General features: G+C 37.0%; 1 protein-coding gene across 2 annotated transcripts in view; it reads left to right on the top strand.

The window, feature by feature from the left end:
• The window catches only part of LOC120769367 (neural cell adhesion molecule 1-B), a 138,987-nt gene that overhangs the window by 42,567 nt on the left and 74,928 nt on the right, over positions 1-21,492 (top strand). For both annotated transcript variants that reach the window (XM_040096330.1, XM_040096328.1), the window contains exon 2: positions 17,440-17,566. In XM_040096330.1, coding sequence (XP_039952264.1) covers positions 17,440-17,566 — 127 coding nt within the window. The remainder of the gene's footprint in view (positions 1-17,439; positions 17,567-21,492) is intronic.

The raw sequence follows: 21,492 nt of genomic DNA, 5'->3' as shown, positions 1-21,492 counted from the left end.
AGGAAACTTTTCTTCTCGTTTTTTAACATGTAAATTTTCAAAAAACTTTCTAGTTGTTATTGTTGCTATTTAAATGTTAAGTTAGTTTAGGTTATACTGGCTGACTGTCACACTATACATACATAGATCTACTGATCCGTAGTAATGCCAGATGTCTAATTCGAACTTAGGTATTCGTCATGTAAGACGACAACGCCTGTTGTGAAGTTTAAGTGAGATTTGATATCTACTTTTGTCCCTTGGTCTCTTGTACTGCGAGCCTCCTACATACTATATTTAACGAGTTCTAGGCAAGGCTAGAAGAAGAAGAGGTGTTCTAGCATCACTTTTTGCATTATCAGTACGGCATGAGATGCCAGTAAGTTGTGACCTGCCATAAGGTGAACAATCTTTCTGCAGCCTTTTACAGAAAATGTGAGCAAAAAGCATAAGTGGTTTTCATCGATATCATTGCATATGATGTTGGCAATCCTTGATATCCTTAAGGCATTTAAACTTAGCCAGATCCGTCTGTCCGTCCTTTGCAAATTTTTATTACATATCGTTTTTATTGACTTCCGTACTCCCTGCACAGAGTCGGTATCCAGACGGATAGCTTTTTTGGTAATCCCATCAGCTATTTCACTTATCGTATTGCCCTTGTGGTCTGGAACTTACACTATTTTCAGCCGTTTTCCAGCAACGACCACATCTACTGCCTTCCTGCTTCTAAGAACATTCTCTGACCTAATACAATTTGAGATAATTGCTTTATTCACACTTAATAAATATTCTCTATCTCAACCGCTATCCTGATTACAGAGACTTCCGGTTGGAAGACACTGAAATATTCCGGAAGCATGAGCAATAGTTGCGGACACCCAATTCAATCACCCATATTTGATCCGTCCGTTGTCCGAAATTCCGGCGGTGTGTCGCATGTTCCTACGCTATCCACTCTCCTTTGATGTTACTCTCATCTTCTCTGGCAGACATGTCTATTTTATCCACCAAATCCCTGCTAATCATGCTATACCTGAAGGTTCTTTCAGAGCTTTCCAGTGCAGTGTTGATTGGTGGCAGGTTGAGTAACCTTTCTAATCCAGTCGTTGGAATGGGTGTAGAACACTTAAATAAACAATTATAGTTTTAGAATTACAGCAAAGGTGCCAGTCCCTATTCAGATAAAAAATCTGGCAAAGGTTACGGTTGCATAGACCCCACTTTCATGGGAAGGCACTTTTAAGTCGACTAAGTTGGTTTGGAGAGATCAGTTTTACTGCTTACATTAGGCTTTAAAAGCTGGCCTGCTAGCATAGACGTTCTATCTTGATCTCAACAACTATAACTGTCGATTGGCCTTCACTTATCATTCATTGTCACATATCGACGGAAAAATTAGTTTTTTATGATTTAATACCTTCAAACGCTCCTCAGAATCATCATCAGTTTTGATGGATTTTGAGCTCGCGCTACACTCACTTTGCACAAAGCTTTATCATATCCAAATATTCGTAAATAATAAGACGTTACACGTTAGTATCTTTAGAGGTCTGTTGTCGCAAACAACTTCACAGTCATCCAAAATTATTTTATAAGCTTTTTTGATGTTTTCGTCGATAACAGCCTATTTGGGGCGATAAAAAGCCATGCTTTATTAAAACACAAAATTTCGATTTCAGAAATTTTTTAAACTAACACAAGTTGCTTTTTTCAAAATAATAAATTTTTTAAACTAACAGGTTGACTAATTAATCATCTTATGAATTTTATATCAGTAGTGTCATCTATAAATTAACCAAGTCGCAATGTCATAAAAATCAGACAGGCTTTATATATGAATATTTATATTATAAGATCTCCAACGCTTTCTTCTGGGTGTTAAAATTTTCGTGGCAAACTTATTATATCCTGTTCGGGGTATAATTAATGATGGCAGCCCTACTTTTTCAAACTTTAAGATTCAAAAATAAGACACTTGTCAACCCCCAAATGCACCAAACGCTAATTTTAAAACACAACTCTATTCTCCTTTACTTATATAATGATGCGTCTTCTCTTCGAAGGAGCTATAAAATACGAAAATTTCGCACCATCAAGCCATTTTAATGAGTTTTTAATGTGTGCTCGTAGAAAATTTTATTGACTTATGATAAAGTTCAGCACATGCTTTAGAAAATATAATTACGTACGTAATTAAATTGGTGCTTAAAAGAGCATTTATCAAAACAAAACGAAACGAGTTCAACAAAATAAATTTATAGCAACGGTTCTTTCATATAAATACATACATCTGCGCCTTTACAAACAACAACATTTAACAAACTCATCGACCAAAAGCTCCAACTCGAAATATTCAACAAATTCACACTTCAACCGCTCGGAGCTGAACCAACTGAATGGTCAGTGAAGTAACCTACCGACATGCCAACTGACCAACTATCAACTAACTAACTACATACACACTCACACACACATATTTGTCAAAACTAACGAAGGAACTATTTTAATAACCGGTGAGCTGCTGACCAAACAAACTAACGACCAATGATCACTCACCGAGTACACTTCTACTTCCTCTGTGCACTGTATTCGCATGCCTTTTTTTCAGCAAGCCGACTGGAATGGCGTTGATATTAAAAAACTTTCATTCGAAAAGTGTCCTCAATTGTCGGTGCACTCATGCTCAGAAGCCTAGCGTGGTTTACAGTTAACAATTGGCCGACTTGTTGGCCTCAAAATTGCCACAGCCGAGCTGTCGTAGACTTGCTTCACTCTGTTGTGCGCTGTGCCCTTAGTTGGCTTGATTGCAATATTTCCAGACGAACTCCTGAACTGGTGGTCAAGTGGTTTGTAGTTTTGTTAAAAAAAAAACGATTTTATGTCTCGTTGATGTGCAACATTCTGTATATTAAAATCGCAAAATGGCTTAAAAATACATAAGATTCGGCTGAAAAATGTGAAATTCGAAGGCTCCTCTGTTTGTGCAGCGCATTTTGTGCCCAACATTTAAAGCTGCGAGTGAGCAATCCCTACTATTCAAAACATTCGAGAAATACGAATTCGTGGATATGTTGTTGGACTTACACGATCTGAACAATAGATATGAAAGTAGCTGCTGGAACCACACTTGAAGTAATCTCAGAAACTTCTAGCCTTCTAGTTTGAAACAAGTACCTTAATCAAAGCTCCGACATTTGTCTGTCCCATGTTTGTATTTCCTATTTTGAAATGAGGAAAGCAAGTTTGCAAGAAGTTTGTGATATCGATATCATCGGCATACGCCAGCAGCTGTACATTCTTATAAAAGATTGTACCTTCTCGATTAAGTTCTACAGCTGGAATTATTTTCTCCAGCAGCAGATTGAAGAAGCCGCATGATAGGGGGTCGCCTTGTCTGAAACCTCGTTTGGTATCGAACGGTTCAGAGAGGTTCCTCCCAATCCTGACGCAGCTTTTAGTGTTGCTCAACGTCAGTTTACACAGCCGTATTAGTTTTGCGGGGATACCATATTCAGACATAGCGGCATAAAGACAGCTCCTTTTCGTGCTGTTCAAAGCAGCTTTGAAATCGACGAAGAGTTGGTGTGTGTCGATTCTCCTTTCATGGGTCTTTTCCAAAACTTGGCGCATGGTGAATATCTGGTCTGTTGTTAATTTTCCAGGTCTAAAGCCATACTGATAAGGCCCAATCAGTTTGTTGACGATGGGCTTTAATCTTTCACACAATACGTTCGATAGAACCTTATACACGATGTTGGGGAGGCTTTTCCCAAGGTAGTTGACGCAGATTGTGGGGTATCCCTTTTTGTGGATTGGGAATAGCACACTTAAATTCCAATCGTTGGGCATGCTTTCGTCCGACCATATTTTACAAAAAAAAAAACTGCCATAATTTGTCTAGTGTTTATAGTATCCTAGAATCAGTTGCATTGAAATGGCATTACTATAGTTCATTTCAGTTAAGTTATCGGCTTAATGAAAACGATATAGCAAATGCATATTCTACTAACATTCGCATTTGGTAATCATTGTTATAGACAATATTAAATTACAGTTATACAGATCTCACAAAGGCAGCTCAGAACCCTGGTCTGTTATGCTACCTAATAAATTCTTAGATAAGGAGTCATAAGACAATTACGAATCGACAGAGCACTTTGAACATATTACTCCTCTCCCCTAAAAAAAAGGATCTCGAAGTCGCACAGGATATCGATTTCGACCTGCGTCTGCTAAGCTCACGCGAGGTATGTTGGTTTAGTGCTAGAACCGAAGATGCCAACGGAGATCAATTTCCAAGGCTCCATACCGATGTAAGCCATGTAAGCCTCTCCAAAGGCTTTTGAGCTGTCAGCGATGGACACTCCTTGACTAACTTTGGGCTCACAATTAGCGGGTTGAGCCCTGGTATTGCCACTCTGCCGTTGGAGTGTATGTACATATGTTCACCTCCCTGAAAGAAGCTGAATTCACGCCATTACAGTTATAACAAAGATAAGTATTATTTAAAGAGGAATTTTTAAGTAACTAATTTTTAAACTATGAAACTTAATTAACATCAACTACGTCTCAAATTTGTTATCTACTATTGTTCATACAGAACTCTGGATATGAGACCAAAATAACTGCCTTTGATGAATACCGTCCTGGCGGTTAGATTTTATAATACTTTTTCAATATAGCTGATCGTACGTCATCAATAATGTGCCGAATGAGAGTCTTCAACCGCCCACATAAATCAGGTGGATATTTACTAACCCCTTGAGCAAGACATTTTTTTTATCGGTGCAGTGTACGAACACTTCTGTAGGTTTGTCTCACAGGTAACGTGTTTACAAATAAATTTCCACAATTTTGAAGCATTGTTTCCGTTGAAGTCTTTGTGTAGTAAGATATAGGACAGAAAAATGAAACATAAATACTCTTATGGTTGGTTCTAATAACAAAATTACCGGTGTTTAGACGAAAATTTAGAAAACCTATGTAAGATTTGGTTGGTGGAGAAGATCAAAAGGTAAAACTCTTAAACTTAGTTTAGTGGTAAAATTTTAGGTTAGTTCTAAGTATGCTTGTAACTCATTAACCTTTGGTTGACGAAAGGATGCTGTAAAAAAAATGATCCTCGTCACAACGTTTGCAATTTCTTTACCTTATGTTTATTGTAGATTAAACCACACAGTACGTTTAACGGCAAAGTCTGTAACAAATCTGATACGAAAACTTTATGAGTCGATCCTATGTTTATTATCTTCCACAAAAGCCCCTGAGCTAATTAAACCATGCCAACGATTCAGATCATTTGTACGTGTCTATGATTAGCACACTTTATACAGAAATACTTCCTTAATGTTTTTGACCTTAGTTGAGATTCCATATGAAAGCACAGAATTTCAAGCAAGTTAAATGTTTTTCCGTAATGAAAATCGGCAGATTAACTTTTCGCGTTGTGAACAAACAGCTGACAAACATACTCTAATTGACATACGAAGATCATTTCGCAGGAACATAAAAAAGTCTGTACCAATCTGGGAAAGAAATGTTTATGGATTAAATTTGAGTGTGCAGTTTATACGAATCAGTCCCTGTCAAATTTGATAACATGTTATTCCGATTGCTCTTTTTACAAATATGAGCTCAATAAGTATGTAACTCAAATATGGTTATTGCAAAGAAGATGGAAACAATTAAATAAAATATGATATACTACTGTGGTAAATCGGTATTTTTTTTCTGTATGTTGGTAGTACTGCTAGAGTGACAGCTATGCTAAATTTCACGTCAAATATTCAGAGATACACGTCGTTTTGTGAGGCTCTAAAAGTGAATTCTTCGATTTCTACTATGTCTGAATTTATTGAACAAAGAAGTGCGATAATGACCATCTCATACTGCATTGGTTATTCCTGATCATTTTGCCACATTTTCAACTAATATCGTGCCGCAACCACCGCATTTGCCTGATTTACCTGCGTGTAACTTCTTGCCACTTAGCAAATTCACATGATCACTCCGAGGACACCGTTTTGACTCAAGTGAGAATATAAAAGCTGAATCGAGGAAGACTCTGATGACCATCATGACGGAGGATTTTTCTAGTGTTATGAAGTGAAAATTCGTTGTCAAAAGTGCATTGCAGCGAGAGGGGATTACTTTGAAGTAGATAAAATGAACAAAATTCACCTTTTAATTTGATCACAGTAGTACAATATTTAATCATATGTTATTTAATGCTAAATACGTATTTATAAACTTTTATGATAGCAACTGAAAATGTTAGCGCTAAACCTCGGATGATCAAACGCAAAAGTCATTACTAAACTCAGCATTCTGATTCTGATTGTTGAAATTTGCTTTTACAAAGACTTTTTGGCCCACAACTTCAACGCCTTTTCAACGAATAGCTTTGCGTATACGACGCATAACACTCAAATAGTATTCATTGTTGGCAGTTTGGCCAGTCGGAAGAAATTGGGAGTGCACCACAGTTAGACAATCAAAAAACTGTCGACTTAATTTAATTTAATTTTAGACCTGCTTTAACGTGGTATTTTCTGCTTCGGCTCCTCTTTGCCACGATATTCGGCCGACTGATGGTATGTTTTCGAGTCGTAAGCTAAAACCCATCGCCAAGAATAATACGTTTTATGACATTCTTTTAGTCGGATAGCATTGTTTCACAGACATTATCGCGACGCTGTTTTTCAAAAAAATTGAGTGATTTTGGAACCAATCGTGCTTTCACTTTTCCTAGGTCCAAATGATCTTTCAAAATGATTTTCACTGATCCTATTCACATGATACCAGTAAGATCTCTGACTGATAATCGCCGATTTTCAAGCACCAATTCCTTTATTTTATCGACGGGTTGATTACACAGGCCAACACTTAATTTGCTTCTTTGAATTTATCAACTGATTCTAGTTAATTTGGGTGCGCTGAATTCAAATCTGTAATCAGCTTGACTCTATCAGCTTTAGTTTTCATGATATAGCTTTTTTATTTTTTTTAGGTCATAAGTTAAGTGGAGGGTATAAAAAAGCTATATCATGGAAACTGGAGCTGATAGAGACAAATTGATTACAGATTTGAATTCAGCGCGCTCAATATAACTAGAGTCAGTTGATAAATTCAAAGAAGCAACATTTTTTTTTAATTTTGTCGGGTTGTGTTATCAGTTGATGTTGATTTGTGGCTCGTCGTCCAGGCATTCTCGACCCTTTTTGAAATATTTGTATCAATCAAAAACACTTGCTCGTTACAAAAAATGATCAATGAAGACCTCTTTCAAACATTCTGAACGTCGGTACCAGAATTTTATTATGCTGATTATCTTTGGTTTGTTACAAAACTAGGTCCATTCCGGTAATGTAAATCAGCTTGACTATAGAAGGGAAACATACGTGATTAGCAGTTACTCCTTTTGTGATCTCTTTAGTGCTTTACCCAACTCGAATGTTTAGCTATTTCTACTATGTACGGTACATATCTGCGCCATTACATCAAAGCATAATATGCTTTTCACTTTCCTTACTTTCTGTACGTTGCTCTTTATGATATATAACTTATCATTTTGCACATATAAATGAGTAGAGCATTGCATTATTTATAAGCTAAAAATCACGCACCATATTGCGCACTAACGACAGCACTCAGCAAACTTCAATTTGAAAAATAATCACATAACGAAGAAGGCATTTCACCAATTTATTAGCTTTTCTTATTTATGAAAGCAAAAATCATTACTTTCGCAAACAAAGTTAATCAAATATTACATTACTCAGCCATAACAAAAGAGTCGAAAAGCAGCAGCAGGTGAGTAAACAAAGTAAATACAAGTAGTGCCTCATTAGTGTCGTAATAAGGCGAGTGTAAACACATTCCAAGACGCAAATGGAAAAAGTACTTCAGTGTGAGTAGCATGAACAGCACACACGCTTATATATTTATACACCCTATATATTTAGTATGTAGGCATATGAAGGTCTACCAACTCAGACTACTGGTGCTGCCGTCAGCTGTTGGCTGCCTGCCATCGGCTAATGATTGTTGTTGCTGTGTAGTACAAAATTTTTGTAGGTGTGAATATAATGGCAGGTTGTTGAAAGTATTTTTGATTCCGAAGTGGTTTGAAGCTGAAGATGGCGCGCCCCAAATCAAAATATTGAGTTAAAATATTCAACGTATTTGCTTTAACGCCCGAAAAATTACGCATTGCCGCAACAAAAAAACTAAAACAAAAAATTGTGATAATATATATGCCGAAACGGCAAATAAATGAGCCAGAGCCACACGAAAGAAAACAAGCAACAACAACCAACAACAGACAAAAAGTATTAATAATATGCGTGAATAACAACGCCGACGGCGAAAACAAAGTTATAGAGCGCGACAAGAACTCATCTATCAGCTGCGCTTGCCTACTCGGCTCGAGCCATGGACGCCATTCAACCTGAAGAAATTGTGCAATTGGGATGGAGCATGGGAAGAGTGATGTTAGTATTTACTTTGCACAAAGGTATAGCTTGAAAGTAATAAGAAAATGCCCGACTTGCGGATGGTTGTGTTGGTGGCGCGATAACCGCAACAGCTTTTGGCTGAAATTTGTTTGATGGCGGCGCTTTTGAAATGTACACTCGCCTTATATTTGCAGTATTGCTGTGTAAATATTTATACATAAACTAATGTATAAATTTACCGCTATAAAAATGTGTTGTTGTTGTTGTTGTTGTTGCTGCTGCTTTGGCTTGCTGTTAATGAATTACTTGCTTTTGCTCATTTATTTTCACACGTCGACAAGAAAAGTGAAGACACAAAGGAATGCGCCTAATGTTAGGCTACATTTATAGCAGCTCGTGCCGGCGTTGCGGTTGTCGAACCGCTTGTCAGTCAGCGAGCAGCAGTAGCAATTGTCTGCCCACCCACTTGCATATGTACATACACACTTACATTTTATATCTACATTGTTGGGTCTAACCCAGAAACACCTTCCTAAACAAATAAAGGAATACATAAGAAATATGTGGGGATGAAAGGTGCTATGTACGGGTATACTAATACATGAAATAGCACATGGAAAACAATTTGGAAGATTTTTCCCTTCCGGCTGTTTTGAGCTTGTAATTCTCAATCGCTTCTTTGCGCATCGCTGATTTCGCTGCTTGTATTTGCTATATTCATCAGCATTAAGTTATAAAGTGCTTCACAAAATCATGTTTTGTAACTATAGCAGGTCTCGAATGTAAATGCTTTAATTTTAGAATAAAATTGTATTGTAATTATTGCTCTTATCTCAAATTCTAAGCTTCTGCATTAGTGTACCTTGAACTTTTTGTTAAATTTCTTAATGAGAGTTTGTGTTACTTGGCTAGAGAAACTGAATTGAAGCTGCAATGAAGTGCGTGCAACACGTGACAAAACTGTAGAACAAATAAAAAATAAAGTACATGAAACTCGATTCATTGTATATTCGCCTTTTTATGGTGAAGTTGAAGAAAATACTTCAAAAAATTTTTTTGTACCAGAATATTCTAATAAATTGCAAATTTCAATAAGATTAATTCTTTATTTCTGTGAAAGTATATTCGATGTCATTATATATGGAACTCGATTTCTTTGGCATGACCACCACGGGCACTCTTGCGGAAGCTCAGACGCTGAACCCAATTTTCGAAGGTTTTCAAGCATCAATCTGCCCATAATGCTGCAATTTCACGTTTGATATTCATACGAAGTGCATCAATCGTCGCTGGCTTGTTGACATAGACCATAGACTTGACATAGATCCACAGGAAATAGTCTAGCGATGTCAAATCGCACGACCGAGGCGGCCAATTTATTGGGCTATTTGGTGAAATAACATGTTCACCGCTGAAGATGGTTTTTCGATGAAAATCCGGATCATTTTCAAGTTGTTGCTCAGCCCAAATCACGAACATACGTCGATTTTGGTGGTCAAGTAGCTTCAGTTCTTGCGTCAATTTGATCTTGTAAGGATAAAGGCCAAGATCTTTTCGTAAAATTCGTCACAACGACGTCGCGGAGATGCTAAACTCTTGACGTGTGAGAGACTCATTTGGGTCTTCCTCAATATTCTCGATACTACGGGCATTTCTTTGTCTCACTGACACAGGAACATTTTTTACGCTCAATTGTTGATCTGATTGGTCTACTTTTGTAGCGACATGTGGATGATAATAAAAACTTAAATACAAATTAGTCGTGAAAAATAGTTTATATGAAGTGTAGTTCTTCATTGTTTTGAGTATGTGCTTGACCATTATTATTACATTTTAATAAAAGACGTGACTCTGGTAGATGTCGTCTGGTACTCGTGGCTTCCTTCAGATAATCCAACTGATGATATAAGACGAAAGAGTAGCAGGTCATATTAGATGAAATCTTGTCAATCCCTCCAAGCACACAGCATAACCTTCCTGTCCGTCAATCCCGGCTATACCACCGTTTGCGCTGACTCACTGCTATTCCGCCGCAACTGTTTTCACTTGCCCTTGTCGTAAATGACCCACATCCTTTAGAAATGTATCGATTTTGTTGCGATTCTGCAACGATTGACAGATGCAAAACAATTGAAAAATTGGCACATGAGGCTTCGTGCATTTCCTCGTGTAGCATCCATACTTCGAACTTCATCTTGTATTCAGCGTTTTTCAAAGTGTTCTTTCAAACAATCGAAACCGTTGTGAAATGACATCAGACTCGACGATTTTCATTATCTTAACGATTTTTTCGGCAATTAGCGCCAAAGACTGTTGCATTTTGGGAAATTTCGGAATTGAAGAAACCAAAATTGCACATATTTGAGACTTGCAGTATTAGGTTACATATTATCAAAGTGATCTATAAGACATACACTCCCCGAATTGCTGTTGAAATCTTAGTCCTTGGCCAGTTATAATTCCTTTCGTTTGGATTACGAGGAACCGTGGGAACAGCGTATTTCATTATTTGAAATTGACAATATTACGTTCATTACAGTGATCCTTTTCCATAAAATATAGTGAAAATTAGCGACTATACTGTTTCATAAATTGACCAACGTGTCACAGGATTAACTTAAGCGATTTTACTAACCTGCCATACCATGGGATAGTGGTGAGCAAAACCAAAACCAGCAACAGCATTCTAGGCGGTATTAATATGGTCTCAGATGATTACCTCTTGCATTTGTATGTGTTCGTATATGTCTAATGCTCACATCTAGGTATATACACGTATCTACATATTTTGCTGTGAGTTGCAGACTACGGTTGGTAGAAAAAAAAATTGCAATAATAATTTTTACCGCATAATTAAACCGATGTGCTGCAATGCCATGGCCACTGCCGAGCGAAAACTAGCTATATGGCGCATCATACTTGACACAATATTCTTAAAAGTACCCAGCAGGAATTTTTATGACTAGCAATGAATATAATGTGTTTGAAACTTGGCTGTTATACTTTTTATAAATTTCGGGTTATTGTCCAGGGATGTCCTGTCGCTCTCGAAATCAAGTTCTCTTTTTGTCATTAGCCAATATTGGGTGATCGAAAAAATCGTTTTGTATTTCTAATCAAACTTCAACTTATTTTTTTTTTTTTGTAAAGAACTTTATGAGCCAAATATGTACCATTTTGGTGCACCACTTTTTGCCATTTTTCCGCCAGAGACAGTATTTCCTCTGTGAAAAACTTTTCTGGTTTCTCAGCGATAAACTACGTCAAATAATTTTCACAGGCTTCTCTTGAAGCCAACTTTACTCTATTAAAGGAGTTCTGCATTGAGCGAAACGAATGGTGGTCCGATGCTGCAAGATCAGGACTATATGGTGGAGGCATTAAAACTTCCCAGCCAAGCTCTTCCAGCTTTTGCCGTGTCATCAAAGATGTGTGTGGTCTAGCGTTGTCCTAATGGAAGACGAAGCCCTTTCTGTTGAACAGTTCTGACCGTTTTTTTTCGATTGCTTGCTTCAATCTCATCAGTTGCTGCTAGTAAAATATAGATTCAATCGTTTGACCAGGTTGGAGCAGCTCATAGTGGATGATATCTTTCCAATACCACCAAATAGTCAGCACAACCTTTGCTGGCTTTGCGATCATTTGTTGAGCTTCACCACGCTTTTTCGCACATTATTGTCGTATTTGATTCACTTTTCGTCTTCTGTTAGCATTCGCTTGGAAATCAAAGAATCGCAGATGTTAATTCGGTTCATTAAATTTTTCACAGACAATTCATGTGGTGCCCAAACATCGAGCTCCTTTTTGTAGCCAACCTTTGTTAAATGATTCAAAACCGTCTGATGATGAATGTTAAGTTCCTTAGTAGTGTCATGGCTGCTTATGTGACGGTCCTGGTCAATCGTTTCCATAATTTCATCGACTTTTTCAACTATAGATCGACCAGAGCGAGGTGCATCTTTCACATCGAAATTTCCAGAACGGAAGCGAGCGAGCCATTGTTGTGCTACACGAACTGATACACCATCGTTTTCTTAAACCTCACAAATTTTATTGGTGGCTTGCGTGACATTTTTCCTTTTTCTCTACAAAAATTTCGAAATATTGCGAATTTCTTCATTGTTTTCACGCATTTTTGATAACATGAAAACATCCAGCATAAAATTTTCATTTATATGTTTGGTGCTCTATCGTACTCTATGCGTTGTTGTGTCGCACGTGAAGTCTGTCAAATGGACATGTATATATTAAGCCTCCCTTTATAACTTTTTTAATGATATTTTGATATTTTTTGGACATACTTTGAACGCAGCCGGGATCACTGAACCCTTAACAACCGCTGATTACTATTTTTGATAGTTATGTTATGCATAAGAATTATTGTTGTTTGGAGTCTTGTACGTATTGAATACTTTTTGTTTATTTTTTGTTCTTCTGTCAGTCTTCAGCGGTATCTTTAGAATATGGTAGATGGTCATCGTAAATATTAAAAAGCTGCAAATCTTTTGTATGAGCGATAGGATCATTTTATATAGAGTTACCTGGAGAAACATTTTTCAATAAAGTAAGTCACAAAGAATGTTCTAAAGTTTGAGAGCAACCTTTAACTACTGTCCTCAAACCTCACTGATATATCTTTCTCATACATCTAATACCTAGTAGTTCCGTTTCTTCCTACAGGGTCTTCAAATATCTATGAACTATAATTCCATCATACTGCTTCATACAAACATAACGGCATAAGCCAATGAGGGAGGACTTACTTGTCGCATGCTTATTATTCATTTTATACTCATTAGTGTCATAAACAACGCAGTCAGCAAATAATATAGCGAAGCTATCGGGGAAGTGCGATGGCAAGCTGACAGGATAGGCAGCCAAGCAGCCAAGTGACTAGCAGTATGCGCACAAGCAACTGCAGCCTTGTAACATATATGAACAGTTATGCCACATATGTAGGTATGTGTATGTGTGTGTGTGCAAGAACTGAAGAAAGTTAATGAGGCATGCGCCATTAGGTATATGCGTCAAACGTTTCTTCGGCATACTTATTTGCATACACACACACGGTCAGACATACACACGCTCGTACGTGTAATCACATGCAGAATAATTACAAGTATTAAAGGATGGCATATATGTATGTATGACTTAATAAAGCATTTTACATTGTATACCTATTGTTGTTGCTGGCATATACTCTTATGCATTTGATGCAAATTGACTGTGCACTCTCTCAATTGGAAAATGGGAAATGTGCGCAGCTCAGCAGAAACGTAATTTTTTAATAGTTAGTACCGTTAGTGATTAGTTGTTAAATTTTCGTTTTCTGCGAAATATCGACTCAGGCTAAGTATAAACAGAGCATATGTACTGTATTCATTTTGTATTTTGGTGTACACTAAATGTACAGTCGTATGAGCAACATAGAATGTATTACTTGTATGAATGCTCAGTGCATTTGATGCGTAACTTTGATGGCGTATTAATTTTAAACACTTTTTTGGGAAAATAGTAGATACTTTTTTGTTATGCAACATGTTGGCTAAAACTAATCGAGTTGGATATTCATTTATGTGAATACATAAATGATCAGGATGGTGAGAAGTGTTGAAATTCGAGCGACAGACAGACCTCCGTCCGTGCGATCTGTAAATATAGTAAAACTTGGCATCTTTTAATAAAACTTGGTAGAAATGTTTCTTGAACAAAAATAAGGCGGAGTTCATAGATAGGCTAAATCAGACCACCGCCACGCCCACAAAACACCATTATAGTAACACTTACAAACTGCCATAACTAAGCACTTAATTAAGATATAAAACTCTTATTTGACGCAGAGGATTGCAGTAGTAAGGAACTCCTGTGGGCTTAAAATTTTGAAAAATTGGGCTGAATATACATATGTACCTCCTAGATAACTAAACCCACAAAAGCTAAATTCGCTTAGGACAATATCTTGATATGGTTTAAGAAGAAAATTTTGAAAAATTGTGCTTGACCCCGCCATCTAATAACCTTAATGTACATATCTCCTAATTCACTAGAGCTACATAAACCAAACTAACTCACGACGAACCCCTTTAGCACCCCTATCGACTCTGTAAAAATGGTTGAAATCGGATGATAAACCCGTTCATTCTTCATAAACGGTGCTGTTTAAAACTACCAACAGTGCGATAAATCAAGGTTTAAATATGCTAGAGACATAAAATTTTATAGTGGGCTTTATGGCGAATCCTTTATTTGGGAGCCTGCTCAACCGATTTCGATTTCTCATCCTTTATCACAATTTTAAAATCCATTTGATTATTTTATTTTCTAGTACAAAAATCAAGAAGCAAATAAAATGTATTTATCAAAAAAACAAAAAAAAAAAAATCAAGAAGCACCTTACTTCCCCTGTTCTAGATATCAAGAACATCGTACAAACAAAGCTCAATATCAGGAAATTTTTCTAACTTCTATGAAGTTTTAAAGGTTTAACTTCTTTAGTTCTTAACTTGTTTAAAAGCTAAAGCAATTGTATTTCATTTCGTCTTCCAAAAACCTTTTCGGCCTCACACAAGTTTTCATACTCACACATGTATCACAAATGGCTAAACTAAGTATGTTGCGATAATTTAAAATTTCATTTTGTGTTTTCGAAATAAGTCACATTTCACTTTTCGCATAATGCTTTGGTTTCGAAATTCATAAGCTAGGTAGGTAGGAGTGCCGCCACCATAGGTTCAATTAGCGCTGGTTGCGCCATTTTGATGCACTGTAGTAGGGCCTTATCGCCTTGCTATTCTGCTTCATATTTGCGCCGAACCATTTGATGCTTGGTGCTCTCAATGAAACTACTTATATATCCTTATTTGTGGCTGATTGGTTCCAAGTTTTTCGTGTCGGAATGTGATAGATATGGGCATACGTAGTAGGTGAACCGCTGTTCTTGCAGGCAGCTGTGGCAGCTACTGTTATAAGCAGGCAAAACTTTGATGCCTGCTCTCCAAAAGGCCAGAGCCCCTTTATACTTAGTAGCCGTAAGTCTATATACATATGCTATTTGTGGATCTAGATAGCATGTTCTTTGTTCTATTGTTGTCATATTTCGGCCATATTTGTAGCTTGTGTTCCATATACTCTGTGCGATTTGTTCAAAATATTTAAAGGGAGCCTTGATCGTTTCTAGCGGGCATATTATTGGCTCTGCTTTGGGCTCATCTAAAAAGGCTTCTAGCTTTGTCAACTCATCTGAGTTTCGTTGCCGAAAAGTTTTTTGTTACCGGGAATCCAAATTATGGACAAGTGGAATTAAACTGCCAGTGATCTTAAAGACTTCCTGCAATTGTTGGCGATGTTGGAAAAAGGTGATATACTTTTAAGTTAAGAATTTGACTTGAGGATAAGAAGAGGACGATTGAATTTAATGATAATATATCCGATCAAAATTGAGGAACAGTTAAAAATTGGAAAACTGGCGTATCACTGCCAAATTTTAATTTAAATTTTGATTAAATTTAAGTGACCGATTTGAAGTTTGAAAGTTTCTTTTACAAAAAAAGAAGAAAACTAATCAACTGAGATGTACTATATTCCTAGCGCATAATAAAGGAAAACAATTTATAAACAAGTCAAAGTATTGATTACTGTATTATTATTGAAATTAAATCTCGGATTATATGATTATAATAATTATTATATAATTATAATTAACGGCCATGTTGAAATAAACTGATGAGTAATTTTTAAATGAATTTTAAATAATTAAATATGAACACAATAGAGGAAGTCGACACGTATTCCGATATCGGGGCCGCATATTCTTAATTCGGTTTTGGAAAGCACCTATGTTTTATGTGAGATCCTCGACGCGAAGATCAGCCAAACATTTTTTATAGGCTTTAGTATGTCTTTCACAAATTTTCATATATTATATCAGTGTGATAGACAAACAGACCGACCATGCGAACTCAATTTAACAGCTACATTTATTTAACCTGCCATTAATTTATAAATTTACAGTTTTGTAATTACTGCAATTGCTCTTAATTGCATTCATTCAAACGCCAGGCCGATAATGTCAAATTTGCCGCGACCTCCACTGTTCCGGGTGCTTACAATTCAGCGTAGTAAAAATTTGAACAAAACAGCAGTTTTGCATTTTAATTTACAGCTTTCAACGCGCGATAGATAATCCTAAAATGTCAATTACTGCCAATTAATCTTGCTGTTCGTTGTGTTTTTTGTTTTGTTTTTCGGTTTTCAAAAACACAAGAGCACTTTCAACTCATTTTATGTTGATATCCTTTATGATGTCCACTTAATACCGCTGTCAATTTGGCTTAATAAATTGTGAAATTCTTTACATGCTGCAATTTTACAGAAATATTATAGCTATAATACATTTAACTTGCTTGTTTCTCTTATCAATTCTCTCTGTCTCTCTCTTTCTCATTGCATGTGCCGATTATAACGAAACCAACTGAACCAATGGAATCAATGAAAACTCTGGACAATCGTTGGCCACTAATCCACAATGATTAACAACAAAACCGGATGTACGGGGATTTGCTTTGAACCAAAACTTACAACAACAAAAAATATTGATAATAACAACAACAACGTAAACGTTCACAACAACATATGCACAACAACACCAAAAATGTTCATGACAACAAACGTTAATCATTACAACAACAACAACACAATTGCGCACAACAACAACAACAAAAACCCATAACGTTCACAACAACATTCAATGCGCTTGTCAACAACAATATGGCACTGTGTGCGCCACCATCGTTATCGCCCATCTTTCGCATATACACCATTTGCTTACACCATGTCGTATACGTAACATTTCTTTCGCAAAATGCTTTTCACTTGCATGCGCTTGAATGTGCTTTTGTCTGCATTTGATTGACATTTCATGGCAACCGCTAACGCTATTGTATTCTGTGTTAACTAATACGTATACAAATATGAACAACAACAATAACAACAACAAATGTAGTGAAAACAAAAGACATCGATGCCGTGGAAGGCAAATCCGTCTCCCTGCCATGTCCGATCAGTGCACCGCTGAGTGACGTTTACATGGTCTTATGGTTCCGCGATAATGCTGGTATACCGTTATACAGGTAAGTAACAAACAAACGCGTGTATGGTACATAAATGTGAATACAAAGCAGGTGTATGATTAGAGATAATAAACTCACAGCTGCTATAATATTACTATGTGTCGCTTTTCCTTTTCAAATTTCGTTTGTTTTTCCACTTTTCACTTGAACGGTGTGAAAGACTTAACACTTGCTGCGTTTCTGTACGCTTTGCTTTCCTTTTCTTTGTTATTACTCGCTACTAATGATGATTTTAATTTGCGCTGCAAGCAAAAGCAATAATAAACGCTTCAACGTTTTAAGTAAAAGCGGCGGCGTTGCTGCTTCGTAATTGCTGGAAAAAGTGAGAAAGTCATACACGCGACGCTAATGGTAGACCGAACGCTGCCGCTTTCATGTTGTTATTGCTCTGTTTGTTGTGCTGTGTTTTGTTACTAGAATTCTACACGGCAGCTTATAGTTGCTGGAAATTATATTTATCATAATTTTGTGTTGCTTCTTTTGCCCACTAGCGTGATTTATTGCCTGACTTACAAGCAAGCGAAATTTCCCTTTTGCCATAAGTCAAAACTTCACATTACCTCTTGGGTTACCGCACTCACACATGTACACATAACACGCACAACTTTACAAATACTTGCTTAAGAGTGAGAATATATATACTTAATAGGGTGTGCCAAAAATAACTTTTTTTTTCTTTTTTATTTTGTAATTTTGCGTATTCAGTTTTTGAAAAAAAAAAAAATTGTAGAAATAATCCTCGAACAAAATTTCGGGAAATAATATTGCCAAATAAAAACATTCTCCAAACAAGGACTTGAGTTTGTTAGATCAGCTCGCATGACAGCTACATCCTATAGTGGTCCCATATCTGCGGTTCCGCCAAAAGAGTAGTTTCGTGAAGAGAAAAGACGTGTGCAAACTTCCAGTTCAATATTTCAGAAACTGAGTGTCTAGTTGTAGTCTAGTAGTTCCGACCTTTCTTGCTGAGTGTTAAAAACCTGGTGCCAAACTTAATACATATACCCTGTTCAGGATACAACAATATTCCTGTGTTATATACATATATGTAAGATTAGGATACACTACCTGGTTGTGAATCCACACATAGATCTACTGGTCTCTTGTAATTCTTGATGGACGTATATTTATATAAGTTGAAGTTTACGTCATGCAGGAAGTCAACTTTTTTGTACCGTTTTATTGAGACTTGAGATCTAATTTCAATACTTCATCCAGCTCCTTGAACTGAGAAGCTTCTAGATATCTAAGCCTAGTTCTAGATAAGGCCCGAAATAAGCAAAGGTGGTGTCCCAGAGTCTCTCCTACCTATTACCTCGTTATTTCAATATGTGTCATCGTTAATGATGACCTTATGGCTCACATGGGTTGCCAGTAAGTTGGGACCTGTGACTAGGCCAACAACCATCCTGCAGTATTTTCAAGACCGTGTAAGTATAAGGTTGGCAAGCTATACCTCCGCTTTCTTGCATATGATCTTGGCGATTCTATATGCAACTAAATCACTCCATCTCCCCTCGATCCGTCAGTCAGCCTATTTGGAAATTTTGTTTTTAACGATTTGCAGAGTTCCTGCACTGGTTCGGTTGTCAAGTGGATGACACTTTTGAAATCTCATCAGCTATTTTGTTTTTCGGTACGACATTGTGACCTGGAACCCAATATATATACTGCCGCTTTCTAACAGCCATTATATCTACTGCCTCCCTCGTTTTGAAGGTATTTTCTAGTGCAATACGACGTGAGCTTATTGCTTTAATTGCCCGCTTGGCTACCGATGTATATGTTGATATTCTTTATGTCATTTCCTGCGTTGTTAGCTAACCCAACAGCTTTGCTGGCCACAAAAACTTCTACCTGGAAGATACTGCAGAGTTCTGGCGGCTTGAAGGCTTACCTGAGTTGTAGTTTCGCGCAATATTTCATCAGTCATTTATGATCCACCCGTGCGAAGTTAGGGCTTCCGCTGTTCGCGTGCCCCTGCTCCATCCACCCGTTTTTAGCGTGACTTGTAATCTTCTATCCCAGATAAAGCGTGAAGGTTTATGCATCGACTCCTTGCCTATCGAGCTATTTATGCCCGAATGTTCTTGTGGAAAGCGCTGCCATTCTTGCAGCTGATTTCGCTGCCGAGCTATCTACTTCCAAGTAAGTTGGTAATATTTCAAGTGCAACCTTTCGAGTGGTTCTTAGTGCACCCGTTATGCAGATAGGAGCGAGATGTTGTATTCACTCCAACGTTTCATATATGATATTTTATTTAAGTAATATTGGCTTGTAATTGCTATGTAAAACCAATGCATAAGAACAAGTGATAGGCCCCATTATAACCCCAGCATCTTCAGACATGCTTAGAGAGCACCACTGGCTTTTTTCTAACCTCTCCTCCACTTGAGTTTCCGCGTCAGTTTGCTGTCCAAAAGTTCTGCCAAGTACTTGCTATGATCTGCAGTTGTTAATTTTACCTGTTGAACCTCGGGGGTCTCCATGACAGGATCTTGTATTGTCTTGTAAAGAGAGTCGGTCTTACCAGCATTTACCTTTAGGTTAGCCGATAATGCCCGTTAGCGTATGATTTATGAGTGGTATTCATTACACTACTGATTGTGTCCAGAAACTTGACTGTCATTAGTAAAGTTATGCCGTCAGCATAAGCTATCAGTTTGGGAGCTCTTCGTTAAAATTTCCCCAGCAATTAATTTGTTACATGTATCCATAAGAGAGGCGACAGTACGCCCCATAGGAGGTTTTGCTCGCGATATTCTGATTAATCTGCTCCACTTGTGTCAAAAAAAGGTATATTCCTTTTGCTTTAGAGCTCTCTCTATACTAAAGGTGAACGAGTTAAGTGCAATCTCAGTGGATCTACCCTTTATACATATAGGCTATCCTTTATTTGTTAACATTAATAGTGAGCTGAAACTTTTTAACTCTATAACCAAAATATGCATTGTCCCTCGTTTCGGAGAATATTTTCGCGGTATTAAAAAAAATAATCAAAACATTTTTTTTGGTCCACCTTAATATATTATATACGAGTATGCAAGCGCCGTTACACATGTATTCTTCATGCACGCATTACGTGTTGCGATATTGTGCCGTAACACTCTGCATGTGGCTTGCCACAAATTTTGTCGTAGGTTGACTCCAATTTTTTTTTGTTTTTTGGAAACGTCAACTAAGTTGAAATCAAGAAAATATTTATTATATCGCCACATTGCTGCGGAAAATGCAAAGGAAATTGCACTTCGCCAGCTACATACACTTCTAAACCAAGAGTATATACGCCATGCATGTGTGTGTGTAAGGGTACAACGAGTTAAGCGTTGCAACATTTTTGAAGTGCAACGGCACTCAGCCACGTCTGCATGCATGAATGGTGCAATGAAATACATTGAGAGAAATGTGGCTGAAGTTTTGCGGTATTTCTACACCTTTTACTAATTGTGGTTTCATTGCTTGGCATAAAAATCGAAATTCGATACAGTCATTCACTTAAATACAATATTAATAAAGCAATACTTTGTTGACCTTTCGAGCTTTGCCGAGTGTGATTTGGCTTTTTCAATGATTTTTTAACAGAATATGCAAACAAGCGAGATAAAGGTAAATTTTCTATTAAAAAAAAATTATAAAGTTATGCAGTTAGTTGCCTGATACCTCTTTGGTGCTGTTCATGTTGTGCCATGTGTCAACAGGCATTACCTTTAAACCATCTTTTTTTTATTTATGTGGGTGCATTGCTCTAAAAATTCTGCAAGTGGCACTGCCCGCTTTATTTCATTCGGACGAATCTTTTGGAATTTATCTTTTAAAATTTGGTACTTTAGTTCTAGATATAGTAGATCCGATCATTTGGTTTGGTTTATATAGTAGCCGCTTACTTGAGACTTTTCTCGTAAATACTTTTTTTGAAAAGAAGTTGA

Source organism: Bactrocera tryoni, chromosome 2 (genome assembly GCF_016617805.1).
Source record: "Bactrocera tryoni isolate S06 chromosome 2, CSIRO_BtryS06_freeze2, whole genome shotgun sequence".
NCBI lineage: Eukaryota > Metazoa > Arthropoda > Insecta > Diptera > Tephritidae > Bactrocera > Bactrocera tryoni.
The sequence above is the reverse complement of the archived record's forward strand: the minus strand, read 5'-3'. Positions and strand labels throughout refer to the sequence as shown.